This window comes from Enhydra lutris, unplaced genomic scaffold (genome assembly GCF_002288905.1).
Source record: "Enhydra lutris kenyoni isolate GAN:26980312 unplaced genomic scaffold, ASM228890v2 scaffoldscaffold68, whole genome shotgun sequence".
NCBI lineage: Eukaryota > Metazoa > Chordata > Mammalia > Carnivora > Mustelidae > Enhydra > Enhydra lutris.
Window position 1 is genome coordinate 9,905,794 of NW_019154152.1, and position 27,999 is coordinate 9,933,792.

The 27,999-nt window shown below is 38.3% G+C and overlaps 3 protein-coding genes across 4 annotated transcripts; 2 read left to right on the forward strand and 1 right to left on the reverse strand.

The window, feature by feature from the left end:
• The first annotated feature begins 5,002 nt into the window (after positions 1–5,002).
• On the forward strand, positions 5,003–5,962 carry LOC111159325 (olfactory receptor 51G1). Its single transcript, XM_022521729.1, is given in 1 exon segment — positions 5,003–5,962. A coding segment is annotated over 1 exon segment (960 nt).
• A 7,419-nt stretch (positions 5,963–13,381) lies between these two features.
• On the forward strand, positions 13,382–20,732 carry LOC111159495 (olfactory receptor 51G2). Of its 2 annotated transcripts, XM_022522013.1 has the most exons (2): positions 13,382–14,297; positions 20,698–20,732. In XM_022522013.1, the coding sequence occupies exons 1-2, from the start codon at positions 13,382–13,384 to the stop codon at positions 20,730–20,732; spliced, it is 951 nt and encodes a 316-aa protein (XP_022377721.1). The 2 variants fall into 2 exon arrangements, with proteins under 2 accessions (XP_022377721.1, XP_022377722.1); XM_022522014.1 differs by lacking the exon at positions 20,698–20,732 and having other exon boundaries at positions 13,382–14,323.
• A 4,644-nt stretch (positions 20,733–25,376) lies between these two features.
• Positions 25,377–26,314, reverse strand: LOC111159588 (olfactory receptor 51A7). The gene is given in 2 exon segments (XM_022522123.1): positions 25,377–26,041; positions 26,044–26,314. Coding segments are annotated over 2 exon segments (936 nt in total).
• Between the last annotated feature and the right edge of the window lie 1,685 nt (positions 26,315–27,999).

The following is a 27,999-nucleotide window of genomic DNA, read 5'->3' on the forward strand; positions in this document are numbered from 1 at the left end:
AGACAGACACTCCTTTGGACAAACAGCCAAGGAATTGTGTTTCCATATGTTAACAAGCACACGTATTTGTTAGTAAGGAACATCAAACGAGGAATCTAAAGGAAAACAAAAGATCAAAATTCGCATATATATTATTTCACAAAATAAATGAAGTTTAGTCTAAAAAGACACAGCTAATGGAAGAAAGCATTACTGTCTTCAACTTTGGGGAATTACATTCAATTAAATAAATAATTATGAAGTTGCAACTATGTTTCACTAGTAAAAATGCTAGGCTCTGGACATGCAGCCATGAACAGTGTACACATGAGTCCCTACCCTTCTATTCTAGAGTAGGAGAAGACAGACATCAATTAAGAACTAATGGGGAAAATAATAAAGAAGTTATTTTGTGAAAATGGAATTAGATTCTGTACCTGCAGAGGAAAAAAAAAATTGAATTACATATAACACTTTGTAATAAAATGAAAAATATTGGACAGATTCCAAACTGGTTGGGTGCTGCTTCCTGTCAGCACACGGGAGAAGAATGAGGCACAAACAAGTCAGCTGCAAGAGAAAGGGAGCAGGGGACAACAGTAGAAAAGACTTTTATTAGATAGAAACGGTAATCAACAGAAGAGCCGAAGAAGGCCAAACATTAGTCATATGTTAGTCATAGATAAACAAGAAGGGAGGCAAAATATGTCTGGACAAGCAGTATAAAGTTTAGAGTTGAACAAGCACATTCAAAGGTCTTATCTAAGTAGCCACAGGCACTCTCAGGTGGGGGGTGGGGAGATAATAGAAAAATGAAGCAGGTGAAGCAGGCATCGATCTGCCCTGAGTGGGCCTGGCATCCCCCGCTGCTCAGCTTCAAGGCCATATATATGGTCCTCTCCCCCAGAGGCCTGTTGCCAGTATGTGTTTTTCTTAAGGCTATATCTAAATGTGCTTGGTAACTAGTAAAATTTCCCATGGGTTATATTTTAAGTAATACATTGTTCTGAGGGACAGTTGCAGTTGGGAAACAAAAACAGTAAGTGTAAATTAGGCCTACTGTTGGCAAACTAGAATCACACTCACTCTACTAATTATTTTAATAATTGTGTTTACTGAGAATCGATTAAGTTCAGCTATTCTGCCCAGGTGTTCCCTCCAATGTTAAAATCAATTCTGTAAGAACTCTTGATATACATGTTGGTAGTTAAAATGGGTTGATGAACTATTTTAAAGTATTAAACTGGTATTTGTAGTACAAGTTTCTGAATTAGGACCCAAGCCACACATGTATGGAGGAAGTGGCCAATAGTAATTAAGAAACTAATAGTTCATGCCTGAAGGCCAAGGTGGGACTTTCTTCTCCCCAAACTCAAACCAAATTACACTAGCAGATGGCTCTAAAACATGCCTGATGGGACCAGGGTCTGAATAAAAAGAAGAGGGGAGAGATTCCCTTCTTAGAATATAAGAAAATAATTTTTCCGGGAGATTAATTTTTCCTAGTTTGCATGGTCACATGGTTAGAAAGTATAGTAAGTATCAGAGATTAGGTTGGAACCAGCTTTATCTTTTATCTGAATCTGAATCAAAACACTCTCGCTCTTGCAATACTGCACACCAAATCTAGCTAGATCTTTCTTACCTGGTTTCAGAAAATGAAATCTAGAACTAGAAGCATCCTAACGCCTTGAAGTTATCCCTTGCCCACACACAGGGTTGAAGTTTCTTAGCCTCCCACTGCCTCCATCCTCAGCTAAGCATCTTGAGAACTCGTCAGGGAATTCTCAGCCTCAGCAGAGGTCCCAAGGGAGAAGCGGCTTGAGCTCTTCAAAAAGACCCTGTATTTTAAGCAGAGAATATTCCTGTAGCTGTGCAAGCACTCATCCTGTGTTCTGATTGTTCTCTCCAGTTGTTGGTGTGTTCCTGTGTATATTGCAGGAAGAATCTGAAGATGGTCACCAACACAGATGCTGATAATCTTGAACACCTTTGTGTGAAGTTATATGAGGAATAAGTCAGAGGAAGTCAGACTGTCCTTGAAATCATTGCTCAACCCATATCTCCTCTTTTCTGCCATAGACATTGGAATGACATTCCTGTAACCCCAATAAACTGGAGTTGAAAGGACGATCAAGGATGTATGATAGAGTCTCCTGGAGGAACAAGCCAACACTTCTCTGATCTGTTAATCTGGAGGTGAGTGCCTTGGAGAAGAAAATGTAGTCACTGCACTAAAAATTATAGTTTAATCCCTATTACATCTCATCTCTTTTTTCTAACCATTCGCTTATGTATTTATTCAGTAGGCTTTATTAGATCCCAAATCTGTATTAGGGTTGCAAGTCTCTAGTCAGTCTTACAGCAATTCCATTTCTTCGGTGGTAGGTATGGCTTATTTTGATCTTTCTTTTTCCCCCTCCCAAATCTGTCAAACTTGCCTAATACCCACCCCCAAAATATAATATGCAAGTAATATATTTGGAAGGCAAGGTAATAGCAGAGTGAGAGAGATGATGGATGCAACTTCTCAGGAAGCAGCAGAATGATCCTTCCCCGTCTGGAGATAGAGGAGTGAAACAGATCACCTCCAAATGTTGCTTCTCTTTCACAAACTTTGAATTGGCTCCCTATAAGATGGATGGAAACAAGCTTCACTGTGAGTCTGGTGGCTGAAAAGCTACACATATCTTTAAACTCTGGTTTGCATCTCCCCTTAATTGATGGAAAATTTCCCCTTCTTTCTTATCATTCCTTTTTTTTTAATATTTTATTTTTTATAAACATATAATATATTTTTATCCCCAGGGGTACAGGTCTGTGAATCGCCAGCTTTACACACTTCACAGCATTCACCATAGCACATACCCTCCCCAATGTCCATAACCCCCCCCCCCCCCCCCCCCCCCCTCCCCCCATCAACCCTCAGTTTGTTTTGTGAGATTAAGAGTCACTTATGGTTTGTCTCCCTCCCAATCCCATCTTGTTTCATTTACTCTTCTCCTACCCCCTTAAACCCCCATGTTGCATCTCCTCTCCCTCATATCAGGGAGATCATATGATAGTTGTCTTTCTCTGATTGACTTATTTCGCTAAGCATGATACCCTCTAGTTCCATCCACGTCGTCGCAAATGGCAAGATTTCATTTCTTTTGATGGCTGCATAGTATTCCATTGTGTATATATACCACATCTTCTTTATCCATTCATCTGTTGATGAACATCTAGTTTCTTTCCATAGTTTGGCTATTGTAGACCTTTTTAAAAGTTCTGTTGGCCATTTTCTGTCTTGATTTCGGAGCGAGACTGCATTGTTGCCTGTGCTTTCCACAGCCTATTCTGCAAATGCTGTGATAATCCCTTTTCCTTCACAGCTCCTCTCCCTCCCGTCTCCACCTCTCTCCTTCATTCTCTTTCCCTTTTCTAACATCTGGAATCACAAAATAAGAGGGGTTTTATTATTCTATTAATTATTGCATTATTATTTTATTCTTACATGTTTTGATTAATACATGAATGGCAAAAGCTGGGTACAGACTTTTCTTCTTTTTCCTCACTCTTCCATGTCCCTTTACAAAAGAAGTCTTTTGAAAGAGTACCCTGAACTCCCCATCTCTCCTCCTTAAAATATCCTGGTATCTTCACTCATCCTCTAAGATTTTCTCTTAGAAGAAAACTACAAACAATATACGCATTTTACTTACTCCTCCCCACCCATTGATAATTTCAGCCCTTATAATCTTTCTCCAATCTATCAACATATTATCTAACAATTGATGATAACCTCACCATTATAAGTGCAATGCCTTTTTAGAAATCCTCATCCTACTTTATCTTTTTTTAATAGGCACAGTGGTGACATGACTTTGGTGAAAAAATACACTATTATTTTCATTATGTTTCCCTGATTGTCCATTCTTTGTCTCTTTCAGCTATTTTAAGCTTTTTTATGCATATGATAAACAATATACTAGTCACACTGTATTAATATACATACACCCCATTATAGTATGGCTTACAATAAATGTAATTGAATAAAAGTTCTGAAGGCAGAAGTTAAATAGAGCCCAGTTCAGGTATTATAAAGACAGACCTATACCTGTGTGTCGTATTGATCCAAACCCCAAATGCACAGCTTACTCTGAGAGCCTTAAGATTTAGTTTCCTCATTATAAGCTAAAATTAGAGGCTTTCCTGACCATTTTAGGTTTCTTTTTATTATTTCTGTTTCAGATCTGATGCATACCTCCTCTGCACCCTCATCTCTACATCTAACACCAGCTTAACAGCCCTGATGTTGGAAACTCATAACTCTTGTGATATCTCCCAAAACGAAGCCCCAGTGTACCCTTTCCTAGAATTATTTGTTTTCTGAAGATCCTGTTTCTTCTCAGACATTTCTCAGTACCAGACTTCAGATTTGTGCAACACAATTTTCATCGTTAGTCACTGAAGGATTTTATGCAGATTCAGGAAAGGCATCACTGTGGCCACAAGTTACAAGCTCAAAAAATTCAGTGACCATTTACTCAATGCTTCCTCTGCATCCCCCTGCAGACTAAACATTGTGGAATAAAGCACAATCCCCAGCCAAACTAAAAATACATTTAAAGACATATGATAGGCACTTGATCCTAGTACACAATTATGCAAAATCATGTATAATACTAATTTCCTGTATATATGATAGAGATTCTGAATTCTTTAGTTGATTAAACTGGATTTTTCTCAGGGAGGAGCATATGAAAATGGTGCCATCTGAGAGTCCAACACGGGCAGACATACCCCCATAAGGCTAAATCCTATGGCATCCATACACTACAGAAATCCCCTGTAAAAGTCCCCTTCCTAGACCCTCTAGAAAATGCTAATAGATCAAGTCCCCCAGTTCTTTCTCATTTCATCTGCAGACGCTTTCTCTCTCACTGGTCCCAGGACACTTTGGTGAGTGAGAATTCAGTTCTATTACTCTCCAGGAATCCCATTCTTGACTGGAGGTTGGTGAATCCAAGACTGTAAAGCCATGACAATCTTTTATAATAGCAGCCTCCAAAAAGCCACTTTCTTTCTCACGGGCTTTCAAGGTCTGGAAGATCTCCATGGCTGGATCTCTATCCCCTTCTGCTTCATCTACTTCACAGTTATTGTAGGAAACCTTACTATCCTCCACGTCATCCGTACTGATGTCACCCTCCATGAACCTATGTACTATTTCTTGGCCATGCTCGCCCTGACAGACTTGGGCCTTTGTCTATCTACACTGCCCACTGTGTTGGGCATCTTCTGGTTTGATGCCAGAGAGATTGGCATCCCCGCCTGCTTTACTCAGCTCTTCTTCATCCATACCTTGTCTCTGGTAGAGTCTTCAGTTCTACTGTCCATGTCCATTGACCGCTATGTGGCCATCTGCAACCCACTGCGCTACTCCACAGTCTTGACACCCGCACGTATTGTCAAGATGGGGCTGAGCTCAATGCTTAGAAGTGCCCTCCTCATCCTGCCCCTGCCATTCCTCCTCAAACGCTTCCAGTACTGCCACTCCCATGTGCTGGCCCATGCCTATTGTCTGCACCTAGAGATCATGAAGCTGGCCTGCTCTAACATCATTGTCAATCACATATATGGGCTCTTTGTTGTGGCCTGCACTGTTGGCGTGGATTCACTGCTCATCTTCCTCTCCTATGCCCTCATCCTCCGCACTGTGCTAAGCATTGCCTCCTGCCAGGAGCGACTTTGAGCCCTCAACACTTGTGTCTCCCACATCTGTGCTGTGCAGCTCTTCTACATTCCCATGATTGGCTTGTCTCTTGTGCACTGCTTTGGTGAACATCTGCCCCATATTGTACACCTCCTCATGTCTTATGTGTATCTACTGGTACCACCTCTCATGAACCCCATTGTTTATAGTATCAAGACCAAGCAAATCTGCATCCGCATTGCTAAGAAGTTTGAATTTGTAAAAGCCTTTAGGGGTTTTCGATAAGATGGGTTAAGATGAAGGGAGGGAGTTCAGGGCATCAAGTCTCTTGATATTTTTAGTTTCCAGTGAATCAATAGCAGATTACATCCTCAAGCAGCTTCTAGAAACTTCCTGGTGATTCCAGCTTGTTCCTCAGCTTCTTTTCAGAAAGTCAACAGTAACCCCCTGGAAAATTTCATCAGTCTTCCTGGAAAATTTCATCAGTCTTCCAACAAGTGGTTCTCCACCAACCAGCTCTAGCCTAATTGTGAACCAGCTTTGCCTCAGAAACCTAGGGAACTCTCTGTCATTCAATGAACTTCACTCACATTCTCTCCATCAACAACAAAATGCTAGCCATGGGGTTGGTTCTTCCCCTGAAAACTTGTTTCTTCTTGGAGACTCTCCCTCAGCCCTAGAGTACCCTTTATGATTCTTTCTTTCCCACTCTTAGTTGATTCCCTGTTACTGTAATCTCTTGTTAATGAATAAATTAAACTTTTCTGTTAAATTCCTGTGTGGTTTCTTTCTTCTGATTGGACCCTAACTAACACACCACTCAAAGTAAGTTCTTTGTTTTATCAGCTCTACTCTTCATTTTAATCTAGTATCTTAAAGGAACCAGTTAGTATCTAGGAACTGTGACTTGCCAGATGAATCCTATTTCTGTGTGAAACTCAAACTATCTGGTCTCGGATTCATCTCTTCTATGCCTCAGCCAACTGAAGTTGAAGATTTCTTCCAGAATCTTCCAGAGTCTTCGTACCACCCTTAGACTCATATCTATTGAATAATTCTTACAAAACTAAGTTTCAGAAGGCAGGATGAGAGCAACTTAAAACCAAAGTTGATAAAAAAAAAAAAAGTAATAATAATAACATCTTATGTTGATGCCTGGATGTACATTCAAAATTTTGTCAGAGGATTTGGGAACATTCTTTAATATGTATACATTTTAACTTTTAAAATAAATAAAGCAGCCTGTATTTCCTCCCCCACCTCCATCTTTCTTACTGATTAGCTGGGAAATAACAATAAAAAATAATAATTACAATTGTAGTAATAGCACCTAACAATTATTGAGCATCTACTATATACTACAGAATGTCTCGAAGTGCTTGCATGCAATATCCAATTTGACTGTCCTTTGAAAACTAAGATGGCAGAGTCAAAATTTTAAAATAAGATTTTTCAGTTAAAAAAACTACTACAGGAAGGTATTCTCCAGGTAGCAGCTAAGTGACTGCTATATCCTGATTATATTATTGAGACATCAAAATTATGAATTTTCTGCTATGTAGAACTATAACCTATGATCCAGATCAAGAATTGTCATGTTTATTTCTGAAGAATGTCCTCCCAGACACTTAAGTAGGCTAGAAAAGACCTCAGTAGGAGTTAAAAAGGTATGCCTTATAAAAACTTCAAGAATGTTAGTGGAAAAGCATGCCTATAAGACACATTTTAAATGGTCATGGCATTTACCTACTTACTACGACAGTATCATTTTGTTAAAATTTTAATTTTTCAAATTATTTTTATTCAGTGCTATCTTACCATTTAAGATAGATAATTTCCTTTTAATTCTCATATAATTCCTTTAGATTGGAGGTTCAATGAGGTCAGTTACGATAGCCAATATCATATATAATAAATGGAAAACTCAAAAACCACATTGAGGTCTGTCAGATCTCAAAACCTAAACTTTTGGCATTAAGCTGTTGAAAGTTTATGGACTCTAGTTTTCCCACATATGCTAACATTTCAGATGAATGGACATCTATTTGCCTCAGTAGAGACAAAGGGGAAAAAACGATGTGAAATAGCATGGCATGTTCCTGGGAACTATACATAGTGGGCATTCTGTAAATATAGATGGGAAACAACTTTACTCACACAACTAGGGTGCACAGGAGGAGAAATATTGCTTATTTTCTTTCTTTCTTTCTTTTTTTAAGATTTTATTTGTTTATTTGACAGACAGAGATCACAAGTAGGCAGAGAGGCAGGCAGAGAGAGAGGAGGAAGTAGGCTCCCCGCTGAGCAGAGAGCCGGAGATGCAGGGCTCAATCCTAGGACCCTGGGATCACGACCTGAGCTGAAGGCGGGGCTTTACCCCACTAAGCCACCCAGGCGTCCTGCTTATTTTTTTTCTAAATCATCTATCTTCTTCATAAACATCTGCCAACTAAATACATGGAAAAATTGTAACAACAAGAATTTAAAAACCATGCTGAAATTAAAAACAAACAAACAAAAAACAAGATGAATTTTTGCATCAGTTTGTCTAAGTTCCATCCAATAATATTCTCTTTAGGTCCCTTTAGTGTTTCCCAGCTGGTATCTCCTCCAGGCAGCATCTTTATGTACAAGGTATTCCCTCATATTCTGCCTCTATCTTGTTTCTTTTCCCTGCTCTTTCTGGGCTAGGAGATAAGGACCCTTTTGGGGGGAAGGGAGGAGTCTCTTCAACATCATATCCTATTTTTCCCTCAAAGAACCTGAATAGCTAAGATTTAAAGAAGGCAGGATATCTTCCCTGTAATACGATCAAATTCTATGCTCCTTCTAATCAAAGCTGTTCAAAGACTAAACCAGTCTCCCCCCCCTCCATAACATCTGAGACTCAAACCTATTTTCTTCCAAAACATAACGAACACTACTTTTTTTTTTTTTCCAGTACTTGGACTCAGAGGCTATAAATAAATATTGCTTCTGTGTTTTTATGGAGGGGGGAGTCATTTCTGTTATAAAATATTTGTTAAAGGGGTGGAAAAAAAGACTGGATGATAAGATACATGTTATGTATACATATACATGTTATGGGCTGAATTGTGCCCCCCATTCATATGGTGAAATCCCAGCCCTCAATACCTCAGAATGTAACTGTATTTGGAGGTAAGGTCTTTTGGAAGCCATTAAGTTAAACTCAGGCTTTCAGAGTTGGCCCTAAGCCAGTATGACTCATGTCTTTATAAGAAGAGAAAGAGACATCAAAGACATTCATACACAGAAGAAAGGCCACATGAGAACACAGAGAGAAGTTGGCCATTTGCACTCCAGGGAGAGGGGCCTTGGAAGAAACCAAACCGTCAACACTTTGATGTTGGACTTTGCTGGCCTCAAGAACCATGAGAAAATAAATTTCTGTTGTTAAGCCAACTAGTCTGTGGTATTTTGTTATGGTGGTCCTAGCAAACTAACAGGAGGTAACTGTATTTTGAAATGAATTCCAGGTAAAAGGTGAAGATGCATTTTTAATTATAGAGGGAATAAAAAACTCTGGAATCAGACCTGAAAACAAATCATAAGGACAAGGATATATGAAAAAATCTTAGACTTTTGTGATTGCCACTAATGTTAGTTTTTGATTCTGCATTATAGGGATAAGGCCCAGAAATCTGCATTTTAACAAGCATTACAGGTGATTCTGATCCTGATGATCTGGGAACTCTGATTTGAGAAATATTGCTTCACAACACTCAAGTGTCTCTACAATGTGCTTGACCAAAAATTAATGGAATGTGGCCACAAGAGGAACCCCAGAACATTCTAAGGGGACCAATCAGGCCAATTAATTGGAATAACCTCTTATGGTTAGCGAGGGGATCTGGACATTCCTTAATATTTATACTTTATATTCCCAAATTAGATTCAAGTAGCTGGACACTAATTAGGTGAGTAATGAAAACACTGAAACAGCCTCCACGCCTCCCTCTAAAATGTCTTGCCTGTCAGCTTTCAAAGTCTAAAAAATGGATGATTAATTCCTCATATCCCTGTATTGACATATAAAACTCCCTGGTTTAACTATCCTTTGCAGGGGCTCATGTTGCCTAGAAGGCTATAAGAATGAATTTGTTTCTCCAATTAGCTCCTGTATGTCTAGAAACATTAGGGCTGAGTTCTGTGTCTGTGTAGATCAGAGACAGGAAGAGAAAATGGAGTCTCTCAATGTAGGCAGGAGTCAGGAATATATATTTATATTCATACACACACATACACACACACACACACACACACATACACACACACACACATATATATAGGGTTGTTGGGGCACCAAAACTCAAAGCTGTCACAATATATCCAGGAACTTGGTCTGATTCCTTTCTTCTCCTTTAGTGACGGAGGAAGCACTGAATTAAAAAGGCCCTTTTAAGGTTACATAAGGTTATGTATATCCACAATACACATTGTCACAGCTGATGTGCATTAACTATAGAGTTATGATATATGATATATCATATATAAAACACTAACACTAACACCCACTCTGCTTCCCCGAAGTTATGGAGTTGTTCAAAATCTCATGAGATCTTTAAAAAGTAGCTACACTGTGTGACATCTTCTGGGCTTTTCATGTAGATATCTCATAAGACTCTTCTCTTCTTTTTCCCTTATTCCCAGAGTATAAAATAATGAGGTCCAGGGAGCCAGTCCTAGTAGGGAATTCATTAAAGATTCCTGAAGGAATCTTAGTGGGGACCTCAGACAATTTCGTAAAAATCAGAGAATTCAAAGCCCACCCTCCAGTCTCTCTATATGCCCAAGAGCCTCTAGTATTAGCATTCCTTCTCCCCCATTGCAAGACCCAGAGGCTCTAGACCTAGCTTCGGTATGTGAGACAAATTTGTAGAGCCAAGAGGAGGTCCCAGAAAGTTCAGCCTGAGCTCTGGAGAAGGAGGGGAGAGAAGGACCTTTGAGGCACAAGAAAGGCTATAGAGGGTGCCTGTGGAAGGTGATGACTACTGCAGTCAGATCTCGCTCACCAAACCCTGGTCTGAATTTAGCACTAGCTTAGCAAAGATACAACAGCTTCCTCGCACTCATTCACTACCTTTGTCTCCTGCCCAGAAGCAGAGTGATCCTCTGAAAGAAAAGCTTGTCTGTGACATGAAAGGACATTTTCTTGGGTGACCATGGAGTCCGAGTGATAGAATTGGAAGCAGCCATTGAACTTGCCCAAAACCCCTAGGAAGTATTCTCCAAGAACAACTGAGAGCCGGCCATTTGCTAAATTTCCAACTCCCTTCTACTCCAGACAGCTGCTTTTTCAACTGGTCAGGAACAATGAAATCCTCACCAAATCTGATAATTGAAACTCTGAAGACCTTTAAATAAGAAGCCCTTAGAACAGTTACCTCACTAAGATCTCCCCAGACAACAAGCTAAAGGTGATCTTTCCCAGGCAGATACCTCCTGCTTCACTACTCTCGATTTTCTTTTATGTCCAGGTCTCTTCCTTCAACTTCCTTCAACACTCTCTCTCTGATCCCTATTCTGCCCTATGTCTTTTAAAATGTGATGCACAATCTCTGATTCCAAAAAGAGTCCATCTTGAGCTAAAAGAAGGTGGGGCACAAAGGCTATTTCTATTATTTGTCATTCAATCTTCACCCATTTCAGGCTGTCTCAGCTTAAAAGCTGCCCAGAATGCTCCTTGGAACTCCAGAAATTTAAGTTTGAATTCCAGCTCTGTCAGTGATTGACGGTATGACTTAATGCACATCATCAAATTCTGTAAGCCTCTCCTCATTTGCAAATCAAGGTAATAATATTAACTTGCAAGGTTTTTCTTGCAATGTTATTTCTTTTGCAATGCTTCTAACAGTGTCTGACAAACAGTAGATGTGCATCAGGTATTATAAATAAACTTTTATATTATTAAACAATGTATATTCTTTCTTTACTACCTGTTTCATTTTCATGTCAAAAGATTTCCTGCCTTAAGTTTTATGACTTATATTGTTAACCACCATGTAGCTTGCCTGTCATATGACAGGTAAGTTTATCACAGCTCTTCTGAATTCACTTTGATGAAGGAGGTGGTGATCACTGACCATGGCAGAAGCAGAAGCTGAGGAACAACACACAAGAGCCAATCTGACCTTCAAGTGGACAGTGAGTTAATGACACTGGCAACTAATTTCACTGGTGTTTGGAGTGAGGAAGAAAATGTCTACATATATATTTGCATGTATGTCTCTAGTAAGTTTATTATTAAATTAGCTAAATAGCCAGAACATTTTTGGAGGTCTGTTAAGCCCCTGACCTTATGCTTGCTGCTTCTAGTTGACAGTGAATTGTCCTCTATGCAGGAAGAAAGTGTAATGGTTGTTGAGATCCAGGAATCTAGAGAAAAATCAGTTCAAATCTCATTTTGGCCATTTATTATATCTTTGATCTTAGAAATATTAATTTTCTCTAATTCTCTGTTTCTTCATCTATAATATGGTATTATTAATAGAACTTTATTCACAAGATTTTTTAAAGCAATAAAATATACACCAAGTTAGTAACAGCTAACTAAATAATTTAACTTTCATTCATGCATTAAAAAAAATCCTGAAGGCCTAAGCACTGTCTTTACAAAAATAAACAAAGCAAAGCCCCTGCCCTTTTTAATCTCACATTCCAGTGGTGTTAGGAATTGGAAGTGGGCAGATGACTGCTCTGAAACTCAGGAGGCTTAAACTGGCATAAGACCTCTTCCCAGTAACTATACTCTCATGAACCTTCATTTCCTAACCTAGAGAATATGTCCTACCAGCATTATTGGCTTCTATTCTGTGGACTCTCATGGACTCTGTCTTGCAATTGGGGGTGTAGTCATGGTTGATGCTTCAGTCTTTTCCCCCACCTAGGTTCATAGCAGTTGAATTCTAGATCTTTAGGGAATGTAGTTTACTGACTGATAGGAGAATCAGAGCTTTGATATGGTACTTCAGCAGTCAAGTATCACTTTACAGATAGCCATTCATTCACTCTCCAGTTCTAACTGCAATTATGTGAGTTGAGTAGCACATATGAGCCGTCTAGATCAAGCTAGGCTTCCATATGAGATGAGATGAGAAGATGAGTGAAGGACTCATCTGTGTTTACACTTAGCAATTGTATGTACCTGATGAAGTCAAGCAGAAGTAGAAAAGAAAGAAAGAAAGAGAGAGAGAGAAGAGGAAGAAGGATAGAAAGGAGGAAGGAAAGAAAGGAAGAGAAGAGAAGGCATAGAGGGGGAGGAAGTAAGGAAGGAAAGAGATAAAAGAATAGCAAAGGAAGTAAAGTAAGAGAAGGGAAGCGAAGAGAAGCTGAAAGAAATTTTGGAACTCTCGTTCTAGTGGAAAAGAGGAAGGTGAGAAGTGTTTAACGATCTCCTCAAAAGGGATAGGCAAAGTTAGGTATAACCAACAAGAATAATGAAGAGTGTCAGATATCTTAGCTTGAAGGAGAAAAAAGGAAAAAAAATTCTAAAACAATGTTTAAAGGGAATAAGGGGCCAGAAAGAAATGACCTCTGGAAGAGCTGTATAATTCTAGTCCTAGCTGATTCTAATGTTTTGTTTGGTTTGTTTTCTAATTTCTTCCCAGGGATAATCCCTAGCTTTTTCTGAATTCATTTCAAGAATTTGGAGGGAATCCAATTTTCCTCTTCCCTCCACACACAATGACTTTGGGATCCCTGGAAAGCAACTGCAACATTTCCTCCACCTTTCTGCTGAGTGGCATTCCTGGGTTGGAGCACATGCACATCTGGATCTTCATCCCATTGTGCCTTATATACCTGGTTTCCATCCTGGGGAACTGTACAATCCTTTTTATCATTAAAACAGAGCCCTCACTCCATGAACCTATGTACCTTTTCTTGTCCATGCTGGCTCTGACTGACCTGGGTCTGTCTCTTTGCACCCTCCCTACAGTACTAGGCATCTTTTGGATTGGGGCACGAGATATTGGTCATGATGCCTGTTTTGCTCAGCTCTTTTTCATTCACTGCTTGTCCTTCCTGGAGTCTTCTGTGCTACTCTCCATGGCCTTTGACCGCTTTGTGGCCATTTGTCTCCCCTTGCACTATGCTTCCATTCTCACCAACACAGTCATTGGCAGGATTGGCCTGGTTTCCCTGGGCCGCAGTGTAGCACTCATTTTCCCATTGCCTTTTATGCTCAAAAGATTCCCTTATTGTGGGTCCCCAGTTCTCTCACATTCTTATTGCCTCCACCAGGAAGTGATGAAATTGGCCTGTGCAGACATCAAAGCCAATAGCATCTATGGCATGTTTGTCATTGTTTCGACAGTAGGTATAGACTCACTGCTCATTCTCTTCTCCTATGCCTTGATCTTGCGTACTGTGCTGTCTATTGCATCCAAAGCTGAGAGATTCAAAGCTCTTAACACCTGTGTTTCCCACATATGTGCTGTACTCCTCTTTTACACTCCCATGATTGGCTTGTCTGTCATCCATCGCTTTGGGAAGCAGGCACCTCATCTGGTCCAAGTGATCATGGGCTTTGTGTACCTCCTATTCCCTCCCCTGATGAACCCCATTGTCTACAGTGTGAAGACCAAACAGATCCGAGATCGCATAACCCATGCCTTTTGTTGTTAGTTGGGTCTAGTCTTAGAAGCACTAATTACTTAAGTGTAGCCTTACTCCTTCCTTCATCTTTTATAATATCCAATGTCCATGAAATGGAGGAGACCATTATTTATTTACTTAACAAATACATGAAGGAATGATCAGAAGTCACAGCTCTTGCAGAATTATCTTTGCCCTGATTGGGGCAGTATGACATGGCAGATTGTACTTTTCCAAAAGTGGCCAAAGAGGTAATTCTAATCCTACATTTTCCTCCAGAAACTTGTTGCTCCGCCATCAAGAGATGGAGTCCATTTTTTCTCTCCTTGTAACTGTGTAGGACTTGGTAACTGCCTCAATGAATTGAATGTTTAGGAAGTGATCTTGTAGGACTGCTGAGGCTAGGTCACAAAAGGTGATATGTTTTAGACAGGTATATGCCTCCCAGACACTTTCTCTCTCCCTCCTTTTCTATCTTTATTTCTATTTCCATCTATATATCTATCTCACTCAATGCTTGCTTTCTGAACAAAGCCTGCGAATACCATACCAAGAGGAAGCTGAGACCACAGGGAGAAGCCACATGTAGATATCTCAGCCAATAGACCAAGCTAAGGTCTCAGCCTTAGTTGGATCATTATCATCTACTAGTGAGTAAATAAATCTTCATATTATTCCAAACCCCATTTTCCCCACCTTTCCAGGTGGTACCAAATAAAATAATCAACCCTACTCTGAACCTAGCCCAAGCTGCAGATTTGCAAGCTCAATAAATGTTTGTTTGCTTGTTTGTTTTTTTAAGACACTAAATTTGGGGATGGTTTATTATACAGTCATATGTTAATTGGGTTGCTCAAAATAAAAAGAAGTTGATATAGGAGCAAAAAGAGAAATATCTTCTTTCAGTTGGGGGAAACAATGTCAGGAAAGATTTCCTTGAGTTGGCACAGTATAAGAAACATACTGGAGTTTGGCAATCAAACAGGAAAATTATGGTCTTATCTGAAGGAATAGAATATACAAAACTGAGGCAGAGGTGAGAGAGAGAATAATGCATCTAAAGAAATATTTGAAGTAGTTTCTATTGTCATTGTTCCCTAGCATGTCAGGGAAAAGTAGAGAACAGGGGAGTGAAGGAAGGGGAGGTGATAAGTAGAAAAAAGTTGAGGCACTGACCATACCAGAAAAATCATAAACCTGTGAATCAAAAAGAGATCATTTCTTATACCCTCTTATCTGTCCACTACAATTTTTCCATCACTTTGCCCAAGAAAAAAAAATATATGTCTTTCAAAACATAAATGTGAGAACTAAAACCATAAAAATCCTAGAAGAGAGCCTAGGCAGTAATTTCTCTGACATCAGCCACAACAACATTTTTCTAAGTATGTCACCTGAGCCAAGGGAAATAAAAACAAAAATAAACTATTGGGACTACCTCAAAAAAAAAAAATTTAAAAAAATTTCTGCATAGTGAAGGAAACAACAAAATTAGAAGGCAACCTACTGAATGGGAGAAGATATTTGCAAATGACATAGCTGATAAAGGGTCAGTATCCAAATTATATAAAGAACTGATAAAAATCAACATCCAAAACCAAATCATGCAATTAAAAATAGGCAGAAGGCATGAAAACATACGGATGACCAACAGGCACATGAAAAGATGCTCAACATCACTCATCATCAGGGAAATGCAAATCAAAACTACAATGAGACATCACCTCACACTTGTCAGAATGGATAAAATAAAAAATACAAGAAACAACAAGTGTTGGCAAGGATGTGAAGAAATAGGAACACTCTTACACTGTTGGTGGGAATGCAAACTGGTGCAGCCACTGTGGAAAACAGTATGGAGGTTTCTCAAAAAGTTAAAAATAAAACTATTCTATAATCCAGTAATTGCACCACAGGGTATTTACCCCCAAAATCAAAAACACTGATACAAAGTATAGAAATAACCCTTGTCCATCAACAGATAAATGGATAAAAAAGATGTGAAAGATATATATATATCTTTCACATCTTTTATATATATATAAGATATATATATATAATTCATTATTCAGCCATAAAAAAGAATGAAATCTTGCCATTTACAACAGTGTGAATGGAGCTAGAGAGTATAATGCTAAGTGAAATGCTAAGTGAAATAAGCTAAGTGAAATAAGTGCTAAGTGAAATAAGACAAAGAAAGACAAATTCCATATGATTTCACTCATATGCAGAATCTAAGGAACAATGCAAAGGAAAAAAAGAAGAGAGACAAAGCAAGAAACGGACTCTTAACAATAGAGAAGAAACTCATGGTTACCAGAGGGGAGATAGGTGGGGTGATGGGTTAAGTAGGTGATGGAGACTACAAAGTACACTTATTGTGATATGCATGGAATAATGTATAGAATTGTTGAATCAATATATTGTACACCTGAAATGAATATAACACTGTATGTTAACTATACTGGAATTAAAATAAAAATTTTAAAAAATTATCTTTTGAGTAGTATATGTCAATACAGTGTTTGTAATTTTGTCTTGGAGGTATTTGTAAGGAAAACAAGTCTGGATAAAATGCTGCTAAGTAGGGTTTTAGACATTTAGAGGGAAGATTGAGGATGTCATGTTCCTGCACAGTGCAGGATCAAGAAAGGGAGTGGCAAAGGGCCAAAGATAAAACATCTACTACAGGGGTGCCTAGGTAGCTTGATGGTTTGGCATCTGTTTTGGCTGGGGTCGTGATGCCAGGGTCCTGGGATTGACCCCTACATCAGGCTCCCTGGTTGGCCGGTAGCCTGCTTCTCCCTCTCTCTCTACAGTCCCCCTGCTTATGCCCTCTCATTCTCTCTGTCAAATAAATAAGTAAAATCTTAAAAAAACAAAAAACAAAAAACCTCTACTACAAGGTTTATGTGAAGTCAGTTCCCATTTGAAGTTGGGCTTAATCTGATGCTATCTAGCACACCTGACATTTAACTCTTAACAGGTTATGCCTTCCACAACCAGTGCCTCATTCTGCAATGAGGGATATACGTGAATCTTGGGTGTTACATGTGGAAGATCCAAGGGTACTTATGCAAAACAAAATAAAATAGAATATGTGTGTGAGTGTCATGGGTGGTTTGTATTTTGGTTGTCTATATACACACAAAACCTCAGGAAAACCATAAAGCTACATGCCTCTATTTCTATTGGTACCACTTTAAGTCTAATTAATATTATCTCTCACTTGAACTACTGTGTCTCTTCTAACTGTTCTCCTACCTTCCAGTCTTTTCACATTTATTGAGGTATACTTGATAAATAAAGCTTGTATATATTTAAGGTGTACAATATGATATTTTGATATATGAATTGTGAAATGATTATATAATCCTGCTAATTAATATATCATCACATTCCATAGTCCATAATTTTTGTAGTGTGATAAGAACACTTAAGAAAAGCTCTCTTGGGGCACCTGGGTGGCTCAGTCAGGGAAGCATTCAACTCTTGGTTTCAGCTTAGGACATGATCTCAGGGATCCAACTCCATATTGAGCTCTGTGCTTGATGTGGAGTCTGCTGGAGATTCTCTCTCTTCCTCTCCTTCTGCCACTATTCCTGCTTCTGCATGCTCTTTTCTCTGTCTCTAAATAAATAAAGAAAATCTTTAAAAAAAATATCAACTCTCTTGGCAAATGTTAAGTATACAAAACAGTACTATTAACTTATAGTCACCATGCCATATACTATATTTCAAGGAAGGAAGGGATGAAGATTACTTCCTGGTTTGAGTTTTGAAAAATTAAGTATATGAGAGTTCTACTTAGTGAGATAAAGAATTCTTTCTAAGGAACAGGCCTAAAGGGAAGAATTAATTTATCGCATTTTGAAGATACTGAGCATCAACTGTCTATGCAACACAGAGAGTGTGTAGTGGTTAAGAATTCAAGCTCAGGTAAATAGGCTTGAGATGAATCCAGATTATATCACTTACTAGCTGTGTGTCCAGGAAAGTTTTTTTACTCCTATAAGCTCCTACTTTCTCATCTGCCAAACAGGGATAGATAATAATACCTCCTAATGGGTTAATAGAGGAATAAATGTAATAAGGTACCATATATTATGTAAAGCATTTGGTATAATATATGGTATTTAGTAAATGATCAATAATTGTGAAGTATTATTATTATCATTATTCTCATTAAAAAGTAGAGTCAATTAAGCATTTGGATCTATGGCCCTGGATCCTAGAAGAGAAGGTCATGGTACGGAAATAAATTCATGACGTGGAATCATATATTAAACCTATAATAAGGCAAGACTACTCTCTCATTTACCTCTCTCAAAGAAAATTTAGAACTGGGAACATAAACTCAAATCCCTCTGAAGGCCACCTAGTAAGGTAAATGAGTGAAGAAAAATTGTGGAAGACAAATAGCAAGTGGTAGGTTATGATCTCTGGCAAACCCTGTCTTAAGGGTTTTAACTACTCAACTCCAGAATGCTGGGCCGATAGTAATAGATGTGCTGATTCTTAAAAAGAAAATAAAAATCAGGTCTTCTGCCCATTTTAAAATCAGATTTTCAGGAGTTTTTCTTGATGCTGAGGTGTAGAAATTCTTTATACATTTTGGATATTAATCCCTTTTCAGACATGCCATTTGTAAGTGTCTTCTCCCATTCAGTAGGTTGCCTTTGGCTTTGTTTATGGTTTCCTTCATTGTGCAAAAGCTTTTTATTTTGATGTAGTCCTAATAGTTTATTTTTGCTTTTGTTTCGAGAAGACATCTAGAAAAATGTTTCTACAGCCAATGTCAAAGAAATTCCTGTCTGTGTTTTCTTTTAGGAGTTTTATGGTTTCAGGTCTCACCTTTAGGTCTCTAATCCATTTTAAATTTATTTTAATGTATGGTGTTAGAATGTGGCCCAGTTTCATTTTTCTGCATTTAGCTGTCCAGTTTTCCCAGCACCATTTATTGAAAAGACTGTCTTTTCCCCATTGTATGTTCTTGTCTCCTTTGTCACAGATTAATTGGCCATAAGTCATTATGTTGTACACCTGAAACTAATACTATGTTGTGGGTCAACTATACTAAAAAAAGTTTAGATAATTAGAAATAATAAAGTATATTATTGTATATGAATAGCACCAAGTCAAAAAGTTGCTTTGAAAAAATACTTGATAAAATATGAAAATAAATTCTTTACAATGTAGCATAGAAAATACCCAGGTTCTTATGTAAAATTTCATGATTTTTGTAAAGGTTGAGAACTAGTTCAATTTTTAAATAATTCACAGTTTTACGAATGAAACAAAGCCTTATTCTGCAAGCTTCGTCCTGTGGACCACCATTTTGCACATCTGGCCTATCATTATCCCCTGAACAGCCAATTCTTTCATTTTTTTTCTGTTTTGTTTATATCCTGGAAGATGGCATAACATAAAACTTTAGAACAAAGGCAAGTGGCCCCAAAGAGACCTGAGTTCAGTCCTCAGGCCTGCAATTTTAGTAATCACTTAATTTCTCAAAGCCATAAATTTTGGACAAGAATAATATCTACTTCAGATATTTACCACAAAGATTAAATGAGATACTGTGCATAATGTATTTGGTACAGTATGGAATAAATCACATATTGTTAATTAAGTGTATATACTATGTTTGCCTCTCAGACATCTGGCCTAATTTCTCCAGAACACAAAATTAACCCATCCAAGATCTTATTCCCTCCTACAAATCTGACAACACATGAAGGAGGGTGAAATCCTAGCACCTTCTTTCCTTCATTGTTCATGGTTTCAATTCTTCCACCTACCACATCCAGAACCAACCCTACAGTGCCCTCACCTTTGGAAGGTCTAGAATAAATTAGGTCTGACATGTTCTTTAACTCAAAAAAAGTAATTCTCCTTTCTTCCAATTTCTCCCTTCTTTTACCCCATTGGAATTTTTTTCAGAAGTTTTTGGGACTTATAATATCTACTTTAATAAGTTGAAGTTAAGCATCAAAACAAATGACTATATGGAAATACTCTGAAATTCACTTATAACCATTTCAGTTATCATTTGCTGTGTGGCCTTAAGAAAGGCATTGCATTTTTCTGGGCTCTGGTTCTTTATTTTCAAATCAAAAATTCATTGTAATCAATGAATTACATGGCTCCTTCCCATTTGTACATCTTTGTTCTCTAGCTGTTGTCTATTTATACTAGCCTGAGTTTTCATGGTGTCCATAGCAAAGAGGTCCAGGTGTTTTCAGCCTCTTGACCCAAAGTAAGGTAGAAAAAGACACAGCAGCCAGATCGTGGCTGGGGCCAGTGGGGGGTTGGCGGGGTGGTTTTTTAGGACCATAGACTGTTCTTTACCCCAATTGTAGTAAGAGAAAATAAGAGTGTTTTAAGTAAGTGGATAATGTAAGTTGTTTTACAAAAGGTCACTCTGGCTGCAAAGTAGAGAGCAAATTAGAGAGTAAGATTGAAGGAAGGGTCCAAATTAAGACCTGATAAAAACATTCTTGCATGGGAGGATGGTGATTTGGATAAGGATTATGGCAGAAGAAATAGATCAGGAAAAATTGATAGATGGTTGGGAGAAAAACGTCGATAGAATTTCATGTCAGACTGATCAGAATACTACCACAGAGGCCAGAGAAGACACAATCTCTGCTCTGAGAATTATTGAGAGCTCTGTAATTTCCACATTCTGTTCCCAAGGTGCGTCCAGAAGCTTGGGACTGCTTGCATCTGGAGGCTGCTGTAACATTGTCTCAACTGCCTGGATGTCAGGTGGCAGTTCTTCTTGCAAAGTCGTGGGAGAAAGTCATCAAATCTACGATAAAGTGACTTACAAAGCAATTGGCAAATGGTCGAGGCCATTCCATGGGCTCTGTATGCCTGAAGACATCACCTGTATGGTCAGCTTCACTTAAGACTTTTTAGGCTTCACTGGAAGAACAGATGTATACAACGAACATTTGATACTCAGCAAAATTTTGTCACCAAATGACAATAACCTGCATGCTGTTTTTTAAGTACAGAGACTGATTGGAGGTCATCTGAAGACTCTGAAGATCTTTGGAAAAAATCTCCAATGGGAGAGGGTAACAATGAGGATAATAATGAAGGCCAGGGATCAACAAATCTGTTACCTCTGCTGGGCTTGTGAGCTTTACCAAGTGAGCTTTACCAATGGATCTTGAAGAAATAACTTCATCACAAAGGTTAATTCTGAATTTCTAAGCATACACTCATTTTCCTTAAGGATTGTCTCCCTTTGGGAACACCAACTGAAAGTAGAAGTCTGGAAGAATCTGCACCAAACCCAACATTTGAGTACATCCCCCTTAAGCATAAAGGGGAAACTGAGCAAGAGCACTGAAGGAGGCAGGCAAACTAGCTTCTTGGTCTACCACTAATCATTCATGCGCGATGGTTAAGTCTGAGCAAGTCATCAACTTGGGGTGTCCATTTCCTCCCTTACAGAGTGAAAGGGCTGGACTAATTTTCTCTAACTTATTTTCTTTGAGTCTAAATTATAATGATGATCATTGAAGCTAATTATTTTTCTGAGTCTATCAATTATACATTTAGATCTCTAAGAAGGAAATAGAGAAAGGCACATAACAGATCTTGTTTTTGACATTATTTTCTTGATTTCCTACAACTGTTCTGGTACACCATGTTTAAGTAGTACTTTTATTTACTATAATTAGAATTTCTAATATACCATAAAATCCAAAGGCAAACAACACTAAGAATATTCCTACGTGAAACAAAAACATCTAGTTTATTAATTGAAACAAATTATATGGCACTGTGTAAAATAAAACCAATAAGCCTACAGTTTGGTTTTCCATCCAAAAAAAAAAAAAAAAGAATTTCATGTCAGTTTGGATATGGAAAATAAAGTGAGATAGTGGACACTGTCGTAAGAATAGATTTGAGTTGAGAGAAATAACAGTGGAGGCAGTTCTTGGCTTTTCACAAAGCAGACAGCAAAGTTCTGGTGGACTTTATAGACTTTCCGTTAGGCTTGGCATGACTGTAGGACAAGAGCTGCTTGAGGAAGTCATGACATGCTCTAATCTCTGGTGATTAACACAGTATAATTTCAGGCCTCTGTTCACAGAGATGCTCAGGATTTTTTTTTTTTTTAAAGAATTTATTTATTTATTTTAGAGAGAGAGAAACATGCACATAGGGAGGGGCAAGGGGAGACAGAAACTTCAACAGACTCCTCACTAAGCTCAGCTGGATGCAGGGTTTGATCTCAGGACCCTGAGATTATGACCTGAGCTGAAAAGAAGAGTCAGATGCCTAACCAACTACAACACCCAGGGGCCCCAAAATGCTCAGGGTTTTAAGCTTAGGAAATGAGCAGCAATTTTATTCAATGATGGTCTGTCATGAATTCACAAACTTCTCAACAAATATTGAGTCTTTCTTTGTCCAAGTATATGTTAAGCAATAGGGATGCAAAAATAAGTAAGGTATAAAGACATTTGTAGATCATAGGATTTACACTTTGGCAAAAGCAAACAACATTTAAACAATTAAGAGTTAATATTTGGGGGCGCCTGGGTGCTCAGTGGGTTAAGCCTCTGCCTTCAGCTCAGGTCATGATCTCAGGGTCGTGGGATCGAGTCCTGCATTGGGCTCTCTGCTTGGCAGGGAGCCTGCTTCCTCCTCTCTCTCTCTGCCTGCCTCTCTACCTACTTGTGATCTCTCTCTCTCTGTCAAATAAATAAATAAATCTTTAAAAAAAAGAGTTAATATTTGTTGAAATTACATTGTAGAAATCAGTACACTGTGAAAGGGAACAAAATTTAGGTATGAATTTATTATGCTTGGAGTGTCAGCCAGTATTAATAGAGGAAGTATATTCCTACTGAATTGTTAAATGGGAGAAATCTCAAAGAGTTGAAGAAAGGCATTTTTCTTAGCAGAATAATATTCCCCCCCCAAATTGTCAATGTCTTAATCCCTGAAATTTATCAATATATTACCACATCTGGCAAAAAACACTCTGTGGATGTAATTAAGGTTAGATACCTTCAGATAGGGAGAGTATCCTAGATTATCCAGGTGGACCCAAATTAATTACATGAATCCTCAAAAGCAGAGAACTTTTCCTAGTTATGGTCGGGGGAGATGCGACAATGGACAAAAGGCACAGGAGATGTAATTTTGCTGGCTTTGTGCATGGAGAAAGAGAGCCTTGAATCAAAAAATGTAGGTGGCCTAAGAAGCTGGAAAAACTCCATAAAGAAATGCAGGCTTGCCAACACCTTGACCTAAGCTCAGTAAAACTCATGTCAGACCTCTAACTTATAGAATTGTAAGATAATAAATTTATGTTGTTTCAAGCCATTAGTTTTATGATAATTTGTTATGCAGCAATAAAAAAACTAATACAGCATTCCTGATATATAATGCACCATAAGCAAAGGATTAGGTATAAGTGACAGTGTAAAGTATTTATATTACACCATCGAAGTGCAAGGCAGAGTATTAACAGATAAAGTAGCAGACAAACACAGGCATTGAAAAATGGAAAGCCCTTGTGTGAATATGGAGTCTTACCATTATCTGGTAACATTGGATATCTATTGAAGGATTTTAAGTGTGGTGGCATTTACATTTTAAAAAGATCCTTCAGGAGCGCCTGGGTGGCTGAGTGGGTTAAAGCCTCTGCCTTTGGCTCAGGTCATGATCCTGGGGTCCTGGGATCAAGCCCCACATTGGGCTTTCCACTCAGCGGGGAGCCTGCTTCTCCCTCTCTCTCTGCCTGCCTCTCTGCCTACTTGTGATCTCTGTCTGTCAAATAAATAAATAAAATCTTTAAAAAAAAAAAAGATCCTTTAAACAGTCCATCTCAATTTAAGGGATGATAGGATAAACTTGGGGAATTTTAAATAGCTTCATAAGGGAGGATCTTCACTGTTTGATGACTGAAGCTTGTTTAAAATATTTTACTCCCCTGTCTACAACTAAATATTATTGTCTTGCAAATGAGGGCAATGCTACCTTTCCAGTTGTGACAGATAAGCAGTATGCCAGCCTCCTCTTTCAGCATGTCTGTCTTTGAATATTCAGTTACTTATGTCTGTACACTCATTGTTTAGTGGAACTTGTGAATTTCTTATAAATTATGTTTGTTGTATAACAACAACAAAAACAACAACAAAAAGCAACCTAAATGATTTTATTCTGTCTCTGCCCATTCCCAGAATCACTCCATAGTGGGATTGTTGCTGCAGCCTCCTATCAATGCCTTCTTCATCTCTCTCAGTAGAATCCATCTTGCTCCTGCTTTCAGACATGCTTTTCGTAACATCTGATCCATCATGTTAGCTGTCTGCTGTAGAGATTAGATTGTCTCCCCAGCACTTCCTGCATTTAGACTATTCAAGGCTTTTCTAGATACTCCAAAATCTGGTTCACTCACACTAGTCAAAATTATCCCTCACTATTTGCCATATTATACTCTTATTCCAGCCAGACTAACAGCCTTCATGCCTTTATGTGCCTTGCTAGTTCATTTCTCCTTGATAGTATAGTAAGTGTACTTTGTAAATATATAAATTCAATAAATGCTGCTTGAGTAATAATCTCAATCTGTCCAATTTTATCCATTATTTAGGAGATGACTCAAACCCAACTGCTCCATTATATAGTGTTTTGTTTCAACTACTCAAAACATGAATTAATCCTCTGTGAATCGTATCATCTATCATGATTATTTCATCCTTCCCATTTAATAATGTATTCTTGACTTTATTGTAAATTCCTTTCAATCTCCCACAGTCCTCCACTAGATAGTGACCACTGTGGTACTGAAATAGGTGCCAATTCATATTTACTGGTTGATAATTTATTGCTTCCATATTCAAATTTTATCTCCTATATATGGTTTTTTTTATTTTATTTATGTATTTGACAGACATAGATCACAAGTAGGCAGAGAGGCAGACAGAGAGAGAGTGGGGGAAGGCTCCCTGCCAAGCAGAGAGCCTGTTGTGGGGCTTGATCCCAGGACCCTGAGATCATGACCTGAGCTGAAGGCAGAGGCTTAACCCACTGAGCCACCCAGGCGCCCCTATCTCCTACATATGTTAAACAACTTTCCCAAGACCTTTTCCCGGATTTGCTGAGTTTTTGCACAATACACAATGGGGTTCATTAGGGGTGGCAACAACAAGAATATATCTGCAATAAGGATTATAACTAGAGGGCTTTTGTGCCTGGCAAAGCGATGCATGGCAGCCAGGGCAATGATGGGTACATAGAAAGTGAGCACAGCACACATGTGGGAGACACAGGTATTGAGGGCTCTGAGTCTATCTGCCAGAGAGGCAATGCTGAGTACTGTCTTCAGGATCAGCATATATGACAGAAAAATTAATGCCAAGTCCAGCATAGTACAGAGAGCAACAAAGAAGCCATAGATAACATTGATCTTGTTGTCAGAGCAGGCCAGCTTCATGGTATCCTGATTCAGACAGTATGAGTGAGAAAGGAGATTCTTCTGACAATATTTTAATCTCCTGAGAGTGAATGGGAATGGAAGCACTAAAAGAATGCTCCTGATGGCTATAGTCAATCCCATTTTAGCAACTCTGCAGCTAGTGAGGAGAGAACTGTATCTCAGGGGATTATGAATGGCAAGAAAGCGATCCAAAGACATAACTAGAAGCACTGAGGATTCCATGACAGTGAATCCATGGATGAAGAATTCTTGAGCAAAGCAGGCATTGGGTGAAATTCCCTGGAATTGAACAAGAAGATTCTCAACATGGTAGGAAGGGAGGAGAAGGACAGGCCCAGGTCAGAGATGGCCAACAGGGCAAGGAAATAATACATGGGCTCATGAAGTGAAGGGTCTGTCTTAATGATAAGGAGGATGGTGCTGTTGCCCATGATGGCAACCAGGTACATGAGGCAAATAGGAATGGAGATCCAGATGTGGGCATGTTCCAATCCTGGGATTCCAATCAGAAGAAAAAGCTGGACCTCAGAATTATTGAGAGCAGACATGAGTGGGAATAGGAGCTTTTTAGCCAAATCTGAAATCACATAAATAAAAAGCAGTCACACTTCTGGATAAAATTCAGTGTTGTGGAGATAAGCAGCTCTCTTACATGCTGTGCTCAGAAGCATATTTGGCATAATAGTAATAAAATGCAATTTTCAACATTTATCAAAAGTCCTTAAACATGTTTATGTTCTCCAACATGGGAATTTCACTTATAACAATTTATCCTATGGTTGTGGTTTTCCAACACTTTTAGCCAAATATGAACTCATCATATCAAAACAGAGGTGCTTTGCTTGCGTCAATGATAGGCATGCAGAATCTTTCTCACTGTTCACCACATGATCTTTAGTAGTTGTCTCATTGGCTTTATAACAAGATCCTGACTTCATGTAAAAAGTTAAAAATAACATTTTAAGAAAATAATCAAAGACCCCTGAGAATATTTACACTATGGTAAATATTAAATGCTAGAAAGTAAATTTATAGACTAATCTGAAATGAAAGAGTTCCTACTTCAAGCAACTGTACACCACACTTCAGGGTATATGTTATTATTCCAAGGGAAAGTATTGATCCCATATAGTAGCATCAGCTGTATGTTTACCATATCTCTCCTGATCAAATTATCTTCTATTTTATATTCATGACCGAATTAGTCAAAGACATTCTAAATGAAAAAATCTCATCGTTCAGTTTCCCTTTGTAAAAATTTTAAATCCACCTATATTAAAATAAACCCTCGTTTTATTTTTAGGGTCTCTATTAAAGAGTTCACAAATTATATTTTCCAAGGAAAAATATATAGTCTTTCAACTTATTATGAATTTGTTGAGCTTCAGGATGTCACGATGTTGAATAATCAGACTAAACTGCTGGAGAAATATACATATCTAAGATAACCGTCATAATTCCCATCTATGTTTTTAGTAAGCCTGATGAATATATACATAAGTAAATGAGAATTATTAAATTAATAATTTCAATTGCAGACTCAAAAATGAAAGGAGAGCCAGTAGAAGGGTAGAGTATGCACACGACGCTAACCTCACTCCTTAATTTTTATAAGTTTGAATGGCAATAGAAGAAAAATCAGTCTTCAGTGGAGATGACACAGGAAATTATTGGGATCACCTAAATTGAAGTTTGATTATGAATTGATATTGTATTTTGTAATTCTCTAGACGATAACTGGAGAAAACATAATATGTAACAAGCAGCCCTCTACCAATGTATTTGATATTTTCTGGGCACTATCGATGCAGATGTGTTTTGCCGGCTTCTGAGCTGAGCTGTAAATGCTAGGCTGGGAGCTCCTAAGTAGTTTGACAGGTCTTATTTGTCTCCCATCATGGCAGTATGCCTAATGCCACACCCAAAGAATGTACATTTCGAGGGTGATAGTAGATTTTCAAATACCATGAAAATCATTCTGTATCTAATCTGTCAAACTGCCCAATTAGCAAATTTTGTTCTGATACCTCTTCATCTTTCCTTTTCCTCTTTGGCAGATGGGTACTGACTTGGGTCTTTCAGAGAATACATCTGTTGTATGTCCTTTACCATGAAGTTTCTACATTATTTTTTTTTAAGATTTTATTTATTTATTTGATAGAGAGAGAGAGAGAGAGAGAGATCCAAGAGTCCTGGGATCATAACCTGAGCCAAAGGCTGACGCTTAACCAAC